General features: G+C 38.4%; 1 protein-coding gene across 19 annotated transcripts in view; it reads right to left on the minus strand.

Annotated features, from left to right (window-relative positions):
* The window catches only part of NEB (nebulin), a 125,979-nt gene that overhangs the window by 55,767 nt on the left and 54,209 nt on the right, over window positions 1–16,003 (minus strand). For 17 of the 19 annotated variants that reach the window (XM_068407619.1, XM_068407610.1, XM_068407607.1 and 14 more), the window contains 24 exons: window positions 15,307–15,414; window positions 14,434–14,745; window positions 13,820–14,023; window positions 13,265–13,369; window positions 12,683–12,790; window positions 11,449–11,760; window positions 10,831–11,034; window positions 10,168–10,272; window positions 9,885–9,992; window positions 9,187–9,498; window positions 8,491–8,694; window positions 8,190–8,294; window positions 6,445–6,552; window positions 5,461–5,772; window positions 4,765–4,968; window positions 4,465–4,569; window positions 4,215–4,322; window positions 3,729–4,040; window positions 2,482–2,685; window positions 2,153–2,257; window positions 1,527–1,631; window positions 1,123–1,434; window positions 726–830; window positions 378–476 (listed from right to left, as the gene is read on the minus strand). In XM_068407619.1, coding sequence (XP_068263720.1) covers window positions 378–476; window positions 726–830; window positions 1,123–1,434; window positions 1,527–1,631; window positions 2,153–2,257; window positions 2,482–2,685; window positions 3,729–4,040; window positions 4,215–4,322; window positions 4,465–4,569; window positions 4,765–4,968; window positions 5,461–5,772; window positions 6,445–6,552; window positions 8,190–8,294; window positions 8,491–8,694; window positions 9,187–9,498; window positions 9,885–9,992; window positions 10,168–10,272; window positions 10,831–11,034; window positions 11,449–11,760; window positions 12,683–12,790; window positions 13,265–13,369; window positions 13,820–14,023; window positions 14,434–14,745; window positions 15,307–15,414 — 4,266 coding nt within the window. The remainder of the gene's footprint in view (window positions 1–377; window positions 477–725; window positions 831–1,122; window positions 1,435–1,526; window positions 1,632–2,152; window positions 2,258–2,481; window positions 2,686–3,728; window positions 4,041–4,214; window positions 4,323–4,464; window positions 4,570–4,764; window positions 4,969–5,460; window positions 5,773–6,444; window positions 6,553–8,189; window positions 8,295–8,490; window positions 8,695–9,186; window positions 9,499–9,884; window positions 9,993–10,167; window positions 10,273–10,830; window positions 11,035–11,448; window positions 11,761–12,682; window positions 12,791–13,264; window positions 13,370–13,819; window positions 14,024–14,433; window positions 14,746–15,306; window positions 15,415–16,003) is intronic. The other 2 variants (XM_068407615.1, XM_068407614.1) reach the window with 1 other exon arrangement.

Raw genomic sequence — 16,003 nt, forward strand, 5'->3', positions numbered from 1 at the left:
TGCAAGGCTGCTAGACATTAAATATACATTCAAATGGGTATTTCTTTTAAAAGGCAATTTTACAAGACAAGAAATTATAAAATTTCTCAGAGAAAATTTTGAAAACTTTTTCCAAAGCAGCTGGATAGACAGGGAAGAATCTTCAGAAGTCAAAGTAATGCTACCTGTTCGGTCTACAGGTCATCTCATAAGTGATGGAGATGAGCTAGTGAAGTCCTGTTCATCTTTATGTCATACACTCACAGAATTCCCAGAGACTGATCAAGAATTCTTTTGCATTTTTTAAAAGATAAAATAAATATCCTTTTAAAGATAAAACCCTACCATGTAAATATATAGACCAAGTTAACAGCCTGGAAACATGCTAGCACACTTACATCACTGAGAATTTCACCACTATTCTTTGCTGTGATATAATCAACTCTGTCCGCCACTGGAGTAAATGGAAGAGTTTCGGCTTTTGTACGGTACTTCCTCTATACAAGAGAACAGATGAAGAGTCAGATTATACTGGAATATTTTATAGCTAATACAGCAATTCTGAATACATAGACAAGACAAGAAAGTTTGCATGGAAAGAAAAACTCTCCATGCACTATGAACGCTGTGGAAATACTCCAGTTGTATTTTTTATTTTTTAAAAATTTGATGTATTTAACCATTAAAAATACTTTATCTCACAAATACTCTTAACACAATTTCAGTATTGAAAAACATTTTGTTACCTCATTCAAGAGATCTCCAGCATATTTGACATGGTTGATTCCAACTGAATCATTTGGCAACCATCCAATTCCCCGTAGCCATTCTAAATCAGATTTGTAAATAGCCTGGGAAAACAAAATAGGGTCCATGCTGTTAGCTACAGTTCCCTGTACAATCCAGCAAGATTCATAAATAGTGGCACTTACTTCCACTGGTTAAAGGAGAGCAGTAATTCCAACATGAGCATTGAATCTGAATTTATCAAACTTGGCAATATATGAGCAGCACATATTTTGCATTCCTAACAGCAAAGCCAATTCACTGAATTCAGCAGAAGATTCCCACTACTTAGAGATGAAGCAGACTAAGAAGAAACAATACAGCAATAAGTTGAGCTAAGTTTTCATGTTAACTTACATCACTCTGAAGATCATAGGCTTTCCTAGCCTGGATGACATCATTCTGATCTGGAAGACAGATCCAGTGATGCAAGTAATGACGGTAATCGACATCACTGACCAAAGATTGACCATGTTTAGCTGATAGGATAGAGAGCATGTCTACTGGGAGGTGGCACTGTGTCTTCCATTTGGCAAAGTGTTTCTTGTATTCTAATTCACTCTGAACTTTGCCTATGCCGAGGGCAAACTGCATTTTCGTGTCTGCTTTTGCATTTGGAACTCCAACATAATGTCCTTTCTGCTTCTCGTGATCCAGTTTGTATTTATACTGGGTGAAGAGCAAAGATCACCATTACTAACAGTTATCATGAAACAGCTCTTAAAGCATGTGAAGAGCTGGATGGTTCTTTTGTCACTTACATCACTAGCAATTTCTCTAGAAGCTTTGGCTGCCTTGATTGGGATTGCATCTGCTCTCAAATCATAACTTATCTTCAAGTCATCCCAAGCTTCTTTATACAGTTTCTGAAAAGAGAGCAAAATGTCATACATATGCTAAATACTCTGGCATTTGCCATTAATGAAACACACAGCTTACTACCCTTTGTTGCTGAAATACCATGAGAATTTTTTGTGCATTTACTCCCGCTCCTAGCCATAAATACTGCTGCAAATCTTACTGCCTTTCAAACATCTACAGTACCTACAACACCAGTTGTACAACCTATACTGCATAGAAGGGTGTTTGTCAAAGTCTAGAAAATATTTATATGCCCTGGGCTCTTGTCCATTTCAACAAAATATTATCTCAATGGTGCATGATATTAATAATTTTTAAACAGCTGTATGCAAGCATTTATTTTAAAATGTCTAAATACTTTAAAAATATTCAGCAGAGGGAAGGAAATGTTGCAAGCCCTGTATGAGGGCAGACTTCAATGAAATTCACGTGACTTAATATTCGACTTTGTAAGTAACATCTTGGAATATTCACAGGATACACATATTATTTTATAGAAATGTAGAAAATAGAATGATAAGCATACCTGGCTATAATTAGCAGCATTAGTCTTGGCTAGGTTGATTTCAGGTGTGTCTGGCATAATATGGATCATAGTCTTGTCCTTTTCCCAGGCTTCTTTGTATTTTGGCTGTTAAAATAGTTCATTTTATGATATTGTAATTATGGAAATTCACTTGTCAATAACATAAAATCCCATAAACCTCTCCTGAATTATCATCTCTAAAAAATAAAACGTCTGGAAAAGCATTAAACTTGACTTAAAATACCACTGATCAATTTTATATTTCAGCAGTGACATTTCTCTTTGACTGTTTATAGCCTCGAAACAACTTTAAGAACGTTGTAACGTACAATGCTGACTTGTTCTGCATTCGTTTTAGCTAGAAGAACATCTGGAGAATCAACAATACTGGTGTATTTCAGGCTTTCAATAGGTGTACGGTACACATTATCACTGAGGAGATCCTGGGCGTGCTTCACTCTCTTAACATCCGGAGAGTCATTAGGCAACCAGCCAATTCCACGGAGCCATTCTAGGTCTGACTTATAGACAACCTATAGCAGACACGGTCAAAAAAGGAAAACATTGTGTTTAAAATGACTGTCTTAATTATTTTAAACTATACAAGCAGTATATGTTTTAGAAGATGTCAAATCAGCTAGAGCTAGATGAATGTATTTTATACACAAGAGATACTCAGTGTCATAAGTAAAATACAATCTGGGAACCAGGTTTTAAGTAGTTCATTTCTTAAACAACACATTCTAAACCTTACGCAGGTAAACAACTGAACTGCACTGAACTGGACAGAATTGCCATTAATGATGATGAGTACTAAGATCTTAAAAGAGTCTCCTGGTCCCCTTCAAAATACTTATTCCTCTAGCCACTTCAACACTTTACAAGTTCAGACAAGAAATCAAGCTTTCCACCAGGAAATTTCATGTTCACAGGGAGAGAAAAAAAGGTTATAGAGGTAATGGGAACTAGTGCTAACTGGCATAACTCCTGAAGTGGTATCAGGCAACATTATTTAAGTTTTAATCGAGCAAATCCTTCAGCAAGGAACATGGATCTCACCTCTGAATCTCATAATTGAAACAGAGGAAGAGTGACTGGTGGAGACTGATAAGCAGCAAAGCCAAGGCAGGAAATCAGCTCCACGGACTCCTCCTGCTTTGAAATCAGCCACTAAAACATCTTACCTGCTATCTTACACAGTTTTTGTGCAATTAAATAAATTTCCAAGGCGACTCAGATAAACAGGAGTAATAAAAGCCACCTGATTCCAAAGTAGCAAACAAGTGGTATTTCATAAGTCTGATCAAAGTAAGAGAGGCAAATCCTTCATCCTCTCCAAATCACAGTAGTCCAAAAGCATATGTAAAATAGCAGATACCAACTAAAGCTTTTATGAAATTTAGAGGTGATAAAACTGCTTTTTAAAGGATAAAATAAGTAGATATAGCAGTAACATGAAAAACTGAAGAGCCTAAAGATAAATCCTTTGTGAGTGTGTAAAATCAAACCATCAAAATAAGGCTATAATATATGAAATAGCAGCAGTAGTAGCTACCACATCTCTACACATACGCACATCACTCTGTAGGTCATAGGCCTTCTTTGCATGGATCACGTCATTCTGGTCAGGCAGGCAGGTCCACTGGTGAAGGTACTGGCGGTAGTCAACATCACTGACTAGTGTCTGGCAGTCCTTGGCTGCCTGCACTGACATGGCATCCACTGGTATGTGCACCTGGGCCTTTGAATCATGGTAGGCCTTCCTGTAAATCCGGTCGTTCTGCAGCAACATGGCACGTGCAGCCCACGACAGCTTGGGATCCTCCTGGGCAGTTCGGCACCCGATGTAGTGGCCTTTCTGCTTCTCGTGCGTTTCTTTGTACTTGTACTAGAAATGCAGAAACAACATAAGCAGACACATCATTATCACCTAAAAGTGACCAATGAACAAAGGCTTTCAGCATCCTAAGCTGTCAACCCTTCGAACTGAACTTCTCACAGATCTGCTGAGCAGGACACAGGAAGAGACAGAGGCAGCAACCACATTAAGAGAAGACTGTACCTCACTAGCAATGTCTCTGGAAGCCTTGGCGTGTTTGATGGGAATGGCATCAGCTCTTAAGTCATAGCTTTTCGCCTTGGCCTCATCCCAGGCCTTCTGATAATGTTTCTGCAAAGAAAATAAATCACCCTTGTTACATGCAGTCAAGACTCTGATACTAATGCCTTTTCTTAAAACCTGCTCTCGAAGAGCAATGGTCATAGTCTTAATTTCATAATGCTTCACATGCACAATGATTTTGTTCTCTTACATTGCTGATGTTGAGAGCGTTGACTTTGGACTGCAGCATTACGGGAGTATCAGAAGGTACGGAAATCTGCGTCTTATCTTTATCCCAGGCTTCACGATACAGACGCTAAGGAGAAAGGAAGCAGAATGACATTTCACTATGGTCTGAACACCAAAAAAAACCCCACCAACAGAAATTCTTTCGTAATTCTGATTTGAATTAGATTCTAATTAGGCACTGCCACGGTAGAAATTCTAGTCTCTACCACAAAGAAAAGAAATGTCACCACATAAATGAAAGGTAAGTAAAAGGCAAGCTTACGTCACTGAGCTGCAAAGCGTTGATCTTGGCCTGGACAACGTCTGGAGCGTCAGTAATGCTGGTGAATTTCACCTCATCTGGCCGCGTGCGGTACAACCTCTCATTCAGGAGTTCCTGGGCTTTCTTTGCTTTCACCACATCCACAGAACCTTCTGTCAACCAGCCGATGCCTCGCAACCATTCCAGGTCTGACTTGTACACGTTCTACAAATAAACCAAGGGTTACTGACGTTGCAGAGACGACTCCCCGTACGGAGAGGTTTTGTACAAGGCTTTCCCCAAACTCCTTCTCTTACAGTTACACAGCAAGCAGTCAATGAGACTGTGGCATACCAGGTCCTTCCCACAAACAGCTAAACCCCTGTTTTGCACAGTAAGGAAATTTTTAGTCTTTTAAAGATACTTGTTACATGCAGACCAGTCATGTAGTCTGCAAGCAAACACCCTGCGGCAGATCAAAAAACCATCAGAAATGTATGTTGTGTTTCATTTCCATGTGAACTGCCCGGAACACTTCTGGCCCCCAAGCTGAAAATACTGCTGATCTGGAAAGGATCATCCAGATGAATTAAAATAAACATACCAGTATTGACCGCACGCACATGAATGGGCATTTGAAAGGGTATTTGCCCAGTCACTAACAAACAGAGCCTCACACATGTGTCATAAAGTTTTTCTACAGTTACTCTCACTCACATCACTCTGTAGGTCGTAGGCCTTCTTTGCATGGATCACGTCATTCTGGTCAGGCAGGCAGGTCCACTGGTGAAGGTACTGGCGGTAGTCAACATCACTGACTAGTGTCTGGCAGTCCTTGGCTGCCTGCACTGACATGGCATCCACCGGTATGTGCACCTGGGCCTTTGAATCATGGTAGGCCTTCCTGTAGATCCGGTCGTTCTGCAGCAACATGGCACGCGCAGCCCACGACAGCTTGGGATCCTCCTGGGCAGTTCGGCACCCGATGTAGTGGCCTTTCTGCTTCTCGTGCGTTTCTTTGTACTTGTACTAGAAATGCAGAAACAACATTAGCAGACACATATTGCTCACCTAAACGCTACCAACGAACGAAAGGCCCTCAGCTTCCTAAGATGTCAATCCTTTGACTCATTTCCTGGACGTTCTGCCTTAGCACAGACAAAGCTCCAGTACACTCCAAAGGCAGGCCCTCAAGCTTCCAAAAAAGGCATTCCCCAAGTCACCGTGATTCTTTTAAAATGTGACTGGCTTATCTTAACACTCATAAACAACAAAAAATGGTACTGAAGAGGACACCTGTGTGCTCTGTAAGACCACTCTGAGCACGAGCCACATATCACATCTTTACAGAGAAAATAATTAATAGTGGTGATTACAGGAACTGCAAAATTCAGTAGCAACCACAACTGCTGCTCTTGCCTTAATCAGCTTTACATTGTTGCTTGGTGTCTGAAAATTCACACTTTGTTACCCAGCACTTTGAGCAATCTCACAAACATGACACATGTCCTCTTATTCACAAAGCACTTACCAACAGACAGCTTCAAGCTGCAGAAAGGAAGAAGTGCTCACAACAGGCTTTAAATGACACTGGGGCACAAAACAGTACATCGCTTCTAGCTGAACTGAGCTTCACACAGATCTGCTGAGCAGGACACAGGAAGAGACAGTTGCAGCAACCACGTTAAGAGAAGACTGTACCTCACTAGCAATGTCCCTGGAAGCCTTGGCGTGTTTGATAAGAATGGCATCACCTCTTAAGTCATAGCTTTTCGCCTTGGCCTCATCCCAGGCCTTCTGATAATGTTTCTGCAAAGAAAATTAATCACCTTTGTTACATGCAGTGAAGACTCTCTGATACCAATGCCTTTTCTTAAAATCTGCCCTCTTGGAATTAACAGCTTGGGTGCTCTGTTTGCCTGCTGTAACTGGCAGGGTTACAATAATGATCCTGGTAAATGTATTAACAGAAAACTTGTGACTTAAAGTAGGTGCAAAATCCAAAACACGAAGAGGTGGCTGAAATATTCCTGAAAAAAAAAATCACAACGTCCCCTCTAACAGGCTACTGCTGACCACATGCATAAGCTCACCACACAGGCCCCAAACGGACAGTCCAACTGACAGAGTGTACACCTCCATGACCAACATTGAATTCTGCATGACCCTACAAGAGTCAGAGGTTCTGCTCAAACACACACCTGATTGCAGGGTCATAACTACTAGAGACAAAGCATCTGTTCTACTGACAAAATGTATCCAGACTCTACTTAAGTTATGAAGCCTCCTGAGAGCTGCTACAGAGACTTATTTCTTTACCAGCCTTTTTTAGTCCTATCAAGAAACTGAGTGTAGGCAGAGAAGCTCAGTCTGTTTATGAGACTGAACAGAAACCAAAGTGCTTTAATGTGTCTAGGCACACCCAATCTGTCCAGGACATTAAGCCCAAGAACATCAGGGCTCCTTCTTTAGTGGCATCTTAGTCCACAGAAGTTTAGTCAGCCCACCTGGCAATTTTGTCATTAGTACAGGCAGGTAAACGACATGGTTTTTTGTTCGTTTTTGATGACTTTGAAAATTCAGAAACAGAATGCTATTGCAGGTCAGACTATAAGGAACTCAGAAAAAACAGTAATCAAAGCATGAGCAAGCCAAAAACAGGGGAAGTGACACGTCTGTTGCAATAGCACTTGAAATATTTCATGCCTAATTCAATCACATCAGGTACTTCTGAAAAATATTTAACATACTATCAACATCAAGGAAGGCTGGGAGCAAATACAGTTTCCAGGCAAAGCCTGAGCCAAGTCCTGCTGAAAATGCAAAATGGGAAATGTTTCCAGCTTTACAGAATCCAGTGTGTTAGTCCCATAAAACTAGTGAGTGAAACAACAAAAATCTGCAAAACATGTCAGGGTTGATGAGTCTACAGACTCCAGCAACAACTCCATGGAAAGTATTTGCCAGTTTTTGTCAAAGGGAAGAGGAGTTCTGTGGAATTGCACACTTAACTCAGGAGTTTGCTCATGAACACACAACCTATTAAGCAAGGCAGGCAATTCCTTGAGTCACCCCCTCAAGAATCTACGCAGTTTAGGGTGAAAGGCATCAGCGCTGGTATATTCCACAGAAGCAGTTCCATTAATTTCACATTCCCATGGACTAAGAGAGAATATAATGGCATGGATCTAGATGAACTCCTCGGACCTCCTTGCATAATGAATGTCTGGTTCATAAACAGTGCTCGCTGGTTCATCAACAACACACTCTGCCTGAAGAACCCCTAGATGTAATCTACTGTTTGCAATACAAGCACATTAGAAAACGGCATTAGTACCCCCCCATTTACAGCGAAATCTCAAAGACAGAGGCCAAAAACTGGAAGAGCAATTGTCATAGTCTTAATTTCATAATGCTTCACATGCACAATGATTTTGTTCTCTTACATTGCTGATGTTGAGAGCGTTGACTTTGGACTGCAGCATTACGGGAGTATCGGAAGGTACGGAAATCTGCGTCTTATCTTTATCCCAGGCTTCACGATACAGACGCTAAGGAGAAAGGAAGCAGAATGACATTTCACTATGGTCTGAACACCAAAAAAACCCACCACCAACAGGAATTCTTTCTTTATTCTGATTTGAATTAGTTTCTAATTAGTCATTGCCATGATAGAAGTTCTAGTCTCTACCGCAAAGAAAAGAAATGTCACCACATAAATGAAAGGTAAGTAAAAGGCAAGCTTACGTCACTGAGCTGCAAAGCGTTGATCTTGGCCTGGACAACGTCTGGAGCGTCAGTAATGCTGGTGAATTTCACCTCATCTGGCCGCGTGCGGTACAACCTCTCATTCAGGAGTTCCTGGGCTTTCTTTGCTTTCACCACATCCACAGAACCTTCTGTCAACCAGCCGATGCCTCGCAACCATTCCAGGTCTGACTTGTACACGTTCTACAAATAAACCAAGGGTTACTGACGTTGCAGAGACGACTCCCCGTACGGAGAGGTTTTGTACAAGGCTTTCCCCAAACTCCTTCTCTTACAGTTACACAGCAAGCAGTCAATGAGACTGTGGCATACCAGGTCCTTCCCACAAACAGCTAAACCCCTGTTTTGCACAGCAAGGAAACTGTTAGTCTTCTAAAGATACTTGCTACATGCAGACCAGTCATGTAATCTGCAAGCAAACATCCTGCGGCAGATCAAAAAAACATCAAAAACATATGTTATGTTTCCTTTCCATGTGAACTGCCCAGAACACTTCTGGCCCCCGAGCTGAAAATTCTACTGATCTGGAAAGGATCATCCAGATGAATTAAAATAAACATACCAGTACTGACTGCACACACATGAACGTGCATTTGAAAGGGTATTTGCCCAGTCTCTAACAAACAGAGCCTCACACACCTACCATAAAGTTTTTCTACAGTTACTCTCACTCACATCACTCTGTAGGTCGTAGGCCTTCTTTGCATGGATCACGTCATTCTGGTCAGGCAGGCAGGTCCACTGGTGAAGGTACTGGCGGTAGTCAACATCGCTGACTAGTGTCTGGCAGTCCTTGGCTGCCTGCACTGACATGGCATCCACTGGTATGTGCACCTGGGCCTTTGAATCATGGTAGGCCTTCCTGTAGATCCGGTCGTTCTGCAGCAACATGACACGCGCAGCCCACGACAGCTTGGGATCCTCCTGGGCAGTTCGGCACCCGATGTAGTGGCCTTTCTGCTTCTCGTGCGTTTCTTTGTACTTGTACTAGAAATGCAAAAAGAAGTATTAAAAGAAATAGTGAACCTGAGAATCTGAATTTCCCATAATTTCATATTGCTACTGATCACAAACATATTTTTGTATGTTATGAAATACACTCATTTAGAGTTTAGAAATGCCTAACGCATTCTTGCTCCACAGCCTTTGTTTATTTTCATTGTAGTTTATTATTTTCTAATATCTGTTTAATGTAAGGATTTATAATTCAATGTTCCTTTTGGAAACTGTTGCCCATTTTCTTTCTGCAGTGAATTCTTTGTTAGTAGGCTTTCAAGATGAATCTCATATACCCTGGGTTTTTATGTTGTACATAGCTTATTACTTCGTCCTTGTTTGTCAAGCTGACTGAAAATAAATGTAAAAGAACATACGTCACTCGCAATATCTCTTGATGCCTTTGCACTTCGGATTGGAATTGCATCAGCTCTCATGTCATAACCCTTCTTTTTGGCCTCTTCCCAGGCTTCTACATAAAGTTTCTACACAAAAGAAGACAGAAAATGGCTTCTCAATATTCTGAAAGATGGAATTTCTACATTTCATAATTTTTTCTTAAAATTTTCATGAATACGTATTTTAGATCTTTATGGTTAAAGAAATGCTTACTTAATTTCTGAATTTCCATTACTTTAGTACATTTTTAAATGTTCTTACGTGGCTAACATTAGCTGCATTGGCCTTCGCTAACAAAATTGTTGGTGTATCAGGCATGACATGAATCGACGTTTTGTCTGCGTCCCAGGCTTCTGTGTATAAACGCTAGGAGAGAGGAAAACACATTCCTTTAAGAAGTTTCTTTCTGTGTGTCGTGATGCAGTAGTTATCAAAAATATATCCGTGATACAAAGGGAAAGTAATCTTGAAACAGAACAAGATATATATAACTACTAAACCAATACATTTGTCCGATTTAACACTGCAAGAGGTAGTTCAAGCAAGCTTTGAATACCCTGACATAGCAAAGCTGCTCATCCAACAGCTCAAGAAGGAAACTTTACGTTCCTCATTATTTCTCAGGCTACGTTGGCACAGCAATTGATTGATTTAGGATTGCTGGGAAACTGCTGTAGGAGGAAAACTATATCCATTGTTCTGCCGTATCTGTACAAGTTGTTTGATTGATGTTTCTTATTAAAGAGAGGGAGTAGGTACTTCCATCATCCAGTGATGAAAAAGGCTGTGCTTGGACATTCATTTTCTCTAAGTCCACAACAAAAGTGTTTAGTCTTTGCATTATGTATTTTTCACCTCATGAACAAGTTTTATTAGCTAGTAATACTAGTGATTTGAGAAAAAAAAAACCCACAAAAATCTCACCTTGTTCATTATCTCAGCATTTTGCTTGGCTAAGACCATGGCCAAAGAATCTGTCACACTAGTAAATTTAATTTGGTCTGCTGGTTGGCGATACTTCCTTTCGCTCAGGATTTCTCCAGCTTTCTTAGCTTTCTCAACTTCCATGGAACCAAGAGGAACCCATCCAATACCTCTTAGCCATTCCAGGTCTGATTTGTAAACAGCCTGAAAAAATATGAAAGTTCATTATGTGTGCAAATGTGATCAAATATTAAAATAATTATAAATAAGCATATCCTAGTCTATACAAACAATTGTCTATATTTCTGCATAGTAGCAGGATATGGTTTTGAGAACAATTGTTCTTTTTGAAGATTTAGTAAAATAATTATTAAATAACAAAAGGAAGAGAGTTATTGAAGAACTCCACAAATACCAGAGTTACACACGAGTTACACCTCAAACTAAGGACTGAGAATATAGGATTAAACATAAATTTGATGACAGAATACTAAACATTTCACCTCTATCAACATGTCTGATGTAAGTGACTAAGGCACATTCTATAGGTTTTAAAAATTATATTGTACAAGAACCAGTATATTTATTGATGTATGACAAATTTAATGAATTACTCACATCACTCTGCAGATCATAGGCCTTCTTAGCATGGATAACATCGTTCTGGTCTGGCAGACAGATCCACTGATGCAGATAGTGGCGGTAATCAATATCGCTGACCAGCTCCTGGCATTTCTTGGCCAACACAATTCCCAGCATGTCCACTGGGCTACTGAAGTGTGTCTTTGTCTTCTCAAAGGCTTTCTTATACTCCCTGTCGCTCTGGATCTTGGCTACGTGCATCGACCACATCATCTTTGGATCATCCTCTATGTTACGAGCCCCTATGTGGTGGCCAAGCTGCTTGCGATAGCCTTCTTTGTATTTGTACTGAAACAAAGTATATGCATATTCACATGGTATATTTATAAATTAATAAATAATTCACACAGTTTAACATAATCATTAATATTTTGTTTAAAGAAAAATATGATTTAGGTCTTTCTACTGTTGTATTAATTTTCACATAAAAAGGATTTTTATTACAGATATCGTTATCTCTGATTTTTTATATATCACACTTTCAATTAACTAAACATTTAATGTCACATACTTACTAAGAAGCTTGATATTCCACATTCTTTTAATATTAAGATTAAAAAGTAAAGATTAACTTATTTTAAAAGCTTATTACAAAACACCTTGATGAAGACGGTCTGAGTTGGTCTTAATACTAACAGTTTAAATATTAATCTTGATAGAAAAACAAGGAGTATAAAAAACTGTTATCCTTTATCTCTTATTGATGTTTCCTCATCGTAGAAGCAAAACCTGTCATAGTCATTGTAATTTTTTTCCTGTTTTTGTATTCAAACACCTTGAATTTTCAATATGACACTTCAACAGAACTATTCTTTCCTCAGGAAAAAATAACAACTTAGAACTCAGAATTGATTTACTAATGTATCTATTTTGGGCAGAGATTTTAAAGTATTTATTATTCTGAATCAGACATGAATTTGACTAACTCCAGCATAGACTCACACACCTTATTGGACATCACTGGAACTATTACAGGGGGCAAAGGAATAATCCTCATATTATTTTATTTATTTATTACTGTGATATATACCTCATGCATAAAAATACTGGCTGTCCATCCCTTTCATGTACTAAAGGTGTGCATTAGAATCACTGGATTTCAGTATTATCTACTCTATAAACTTAAGGTATTACATTAAGAAACGATGGAACAAACATTCTGATTCTTTTCGTTACCAAATCCATATAGACATGACAAAAACCTGCTTACATCACTGGCAATCTCTCTGGATGCTCTGGCAGCTTGAATAGGAATGGCATCAAAACGCAAATCGTGACCCTTCTTCTTCGATTCCTCCAAGGCTAGTTTGTACATTTTCTGTGAGAAAAAAAAAAATTACACTTCAGTACACCTGTGTAACAGAACAAATCAAGTCCCTAAACAATATTGTTAATGTGCAGACAACTTAAATATCTGAACACTGGTCTATCTTCTCTAGAACATAAAAAAATGCGTATTTCAAAGGTATTGTAATTGTATTGTAGACACTTGGAAAGTGGAAATCATTTATGGAAGGCAAAGAAAGGAATATTCTAAAAGTTAAATTATTTATTTCCATACCTTGCTATAGAAATGATTTCTTGTTTATGGCAGGTGATATATCTTACAAGCTCAATTAGATACCCAGGAGGTAAATTCTAGCGAAAGAACAACTCTGATTTTAGCAGTGGAGCTGGCAATTTGTGAAACTGAACAACTCAACAATATAATAATATTGATTAAAAGTCAGAGATGACAAAATTGTACTTGTCACAAATCCTTTAATCCTCTCAACTCTTCAGTTTTACTCACCTGACTGTAGTGTAATTGGTTTTGTTTAGCTAGCAGGATTTCTGGTGTGTCAGGCATGACATGAACCATGGTCTTATCTTTATTCCATGCTTCGGTGTATAAACGCTAAGAAGGAATACAAGAGATTAATATTGCATTCCAAAATAAGTTAATATCTCATTAATCAGGTCAAACATAGAGCATACTAGGTAAAATTACAGGAAATAGAGCACGGATAAATGGTTACATTTTTCATCAGGTAGAGATACCATTATCAAAAAGATAATTTATCTGAGGAAAATTAACACACTCAGAAAACTGACACATTACTTCAGAATAATGAATAAACCAAAGCATTATTACTGCTCACTGCACATACACATCAAAGATTAAAATGTAATATGCAGAATATCATGACAAAGTTGAGTCTTCCATTACATGGCCTGATAGAGCACACTATTTGAAAATACATCATCTCTGAACTTCAGCACTACTTGTGATGATTATATTTCTAGTCCTGTCTCCAGGGCTTAGGCAGAGACTGCTGATGTGCTACCTAATCAAATCAAGGCTCACCTTATTCATTGTCTCTGCATTCTGCTTGGCTAAGACCATCTCTACAGAATCAGGGACGCTCGTAAACTTGATTGTGTCTGGAGGCTGACGGTATAATTTTTCACTCAAGATCTCCCCTGCCTTCTTGGCTTTTTCAACGTCCAGGGAACCAATTGGGACCCAACCAATGCCTCGTAACCATTCAAGGTCAGACTTGTAGCAGTTCTATTACAAAAAAATACACAGGTTATTCTAATAAGAATAATAATGCAATTTCATGGTGCATCTTTCCACAGTTAAGTAACCTCATTATCAACTTTTAATTCAAATAAATTCAAAACTCTAGAGCAAATCTTAGAAAAAATAACTGCATTTCACCTACATTAAGAGTGAAATCATTATGCAAGTTTCACAGAATGGCAAATGACAAATAGCTCAAATTCTGTAACTACAGAATTTAATTTAAATACAATTAGTTAACATCCCCTATCGGACATCTGAGTTTCAATCAGCCATAAAACTTAAAAATAAGTCTTGAAAATTTGGTTCTACCACATTGGTATGTAATAGGCTGGACCACCTATGTAAAATATCTAATACATTCCTCACCAAATATTAAATCAAAAAGAGCTTACATCACTCTGCAGATCATAGGCCTTCTTAGCATGGATAACATCGTTCTGGTCTGGCAGACAGATCCACTGATGCAGATAGTGGCGGTAATCAATATCGCTGACCAGCTCCTGGCATTTCTTGGCCAACACGATTCCCAGCATGTCCACTGGGCTACTGAAGTGTGTCTTTGTCTTCTCAAAGGCTTTCTTGTACTCCCTGTCACTCTGGATCTTGGCTACGTGCATCGACCACATCATCTTTGGATCATCCTCTATGTTACGAGCCCCTATGTGGTGGCCAAGCTGCTTGCGATAGCCTTCTTTGTATTTGTACTAAAATACAAATCAAGATATTATATTTCTATATCACCTCTAAATATCAGTTACTCATATTAAATATTTCTAAGAATAAACTCTCCAAATCTCTTTACAACCTACACTCAAAAAAGCCAAACTGTCAAAGCAATTCTGGGGCTAATAAATGGATTCTCCCATTAATTTTTTGAGATTTGAGTTAGAACCCTAAATAGAGATTTTTAAGTAAGTTTTGTTGAAAAACACTCTTCATTAATATTAGTGAGAAATAATCCTCTCCTTGTTAAATATATTTAATCCTTATTAAACATAATAATATACATACTGTTAAGATTTAATTAAAGATACAGGTTTATGAGCTATAAAATTAACATGATAACAGCATTATATTGCCCTTATAACTTCTCAACATTTAATTTTTACAATTAAGTCTTTAAACATATATATAATTTGCTTCCCTAAATCTATTAGTTGAGATCACAGTTTAATTGCAATGCCTTGTACAGAATCCAGCTGATAACTTTCAGGTTGCAGAGATCAGATGTCACCACACAAAGAAACAAAAAAGTACTTTCTTACATCACTGGCAATTTGCCTGGATGCTTTGGCAGCTTGGATGGGGATAGCATCACTTCTCAAATCATAGCCTTTCTTTTTTGCTTCTTCCATGGCCTGTTTGTAGAGTTTCTAGGTGAAGAATTAAACAATGGGGTTCATATAAGTAAGTTCCATATATTACATTCTATGCAAAACAAACTGCTTGTAAGTAGAGTAGATTTTAAAAGTTGTGTTAAGATTTTATCTAACCAAGCTTTATCTAACTTTATTAACTCAAAGCCCCCGATCAGTAGCTCATACAAATTCATATCCAAGGAAGATCTTTGCTAAATACATTAGCTAATGATTTTTTCTTTCAATACCTTAAATAATATAACATTGAGTATAATTTTAGAGATAAACTATTCTTCTATACAAGTGGAGTAAAACTTATTTTTTAAAGCCACCTCTTACTGATGTGAATTTATTTGCCTAAACTAACATTGAACACTGGGATCCCTGCTCTTCAGAACTCTGCTGGAAATCACCTTTTTTGGTATTTCCAATGTTACAATTAATTGTGTGCCTTCCCAACAGTATGCACTCTGGCAGAAATTACTCCCCAAAATTCACTGGAGACACACAACTTCTCATGGAATTTATTCTCAATAGTGTTCACTGATGTATGTATGCACTACAGTACAAATATGTAAACAATGTTTTTAAAGTCACAATTTTG

Source organism: Nyctibius grandis, chromosome 9 (genome assembly GCF_013368605.1).
Source record: "Nyctibius grandis isolate bNycGra1 chromosome 9, bNycGra1.pri, whole genome shotgun sequence".
NCBI classification, from domain to species: domain Eukaryota; kingdom Metazoa; phylum Chordata; class Aves; order Nyctibiiformes; family Nyctibiidae; genus Nyctibius; species Nyctibius grandis.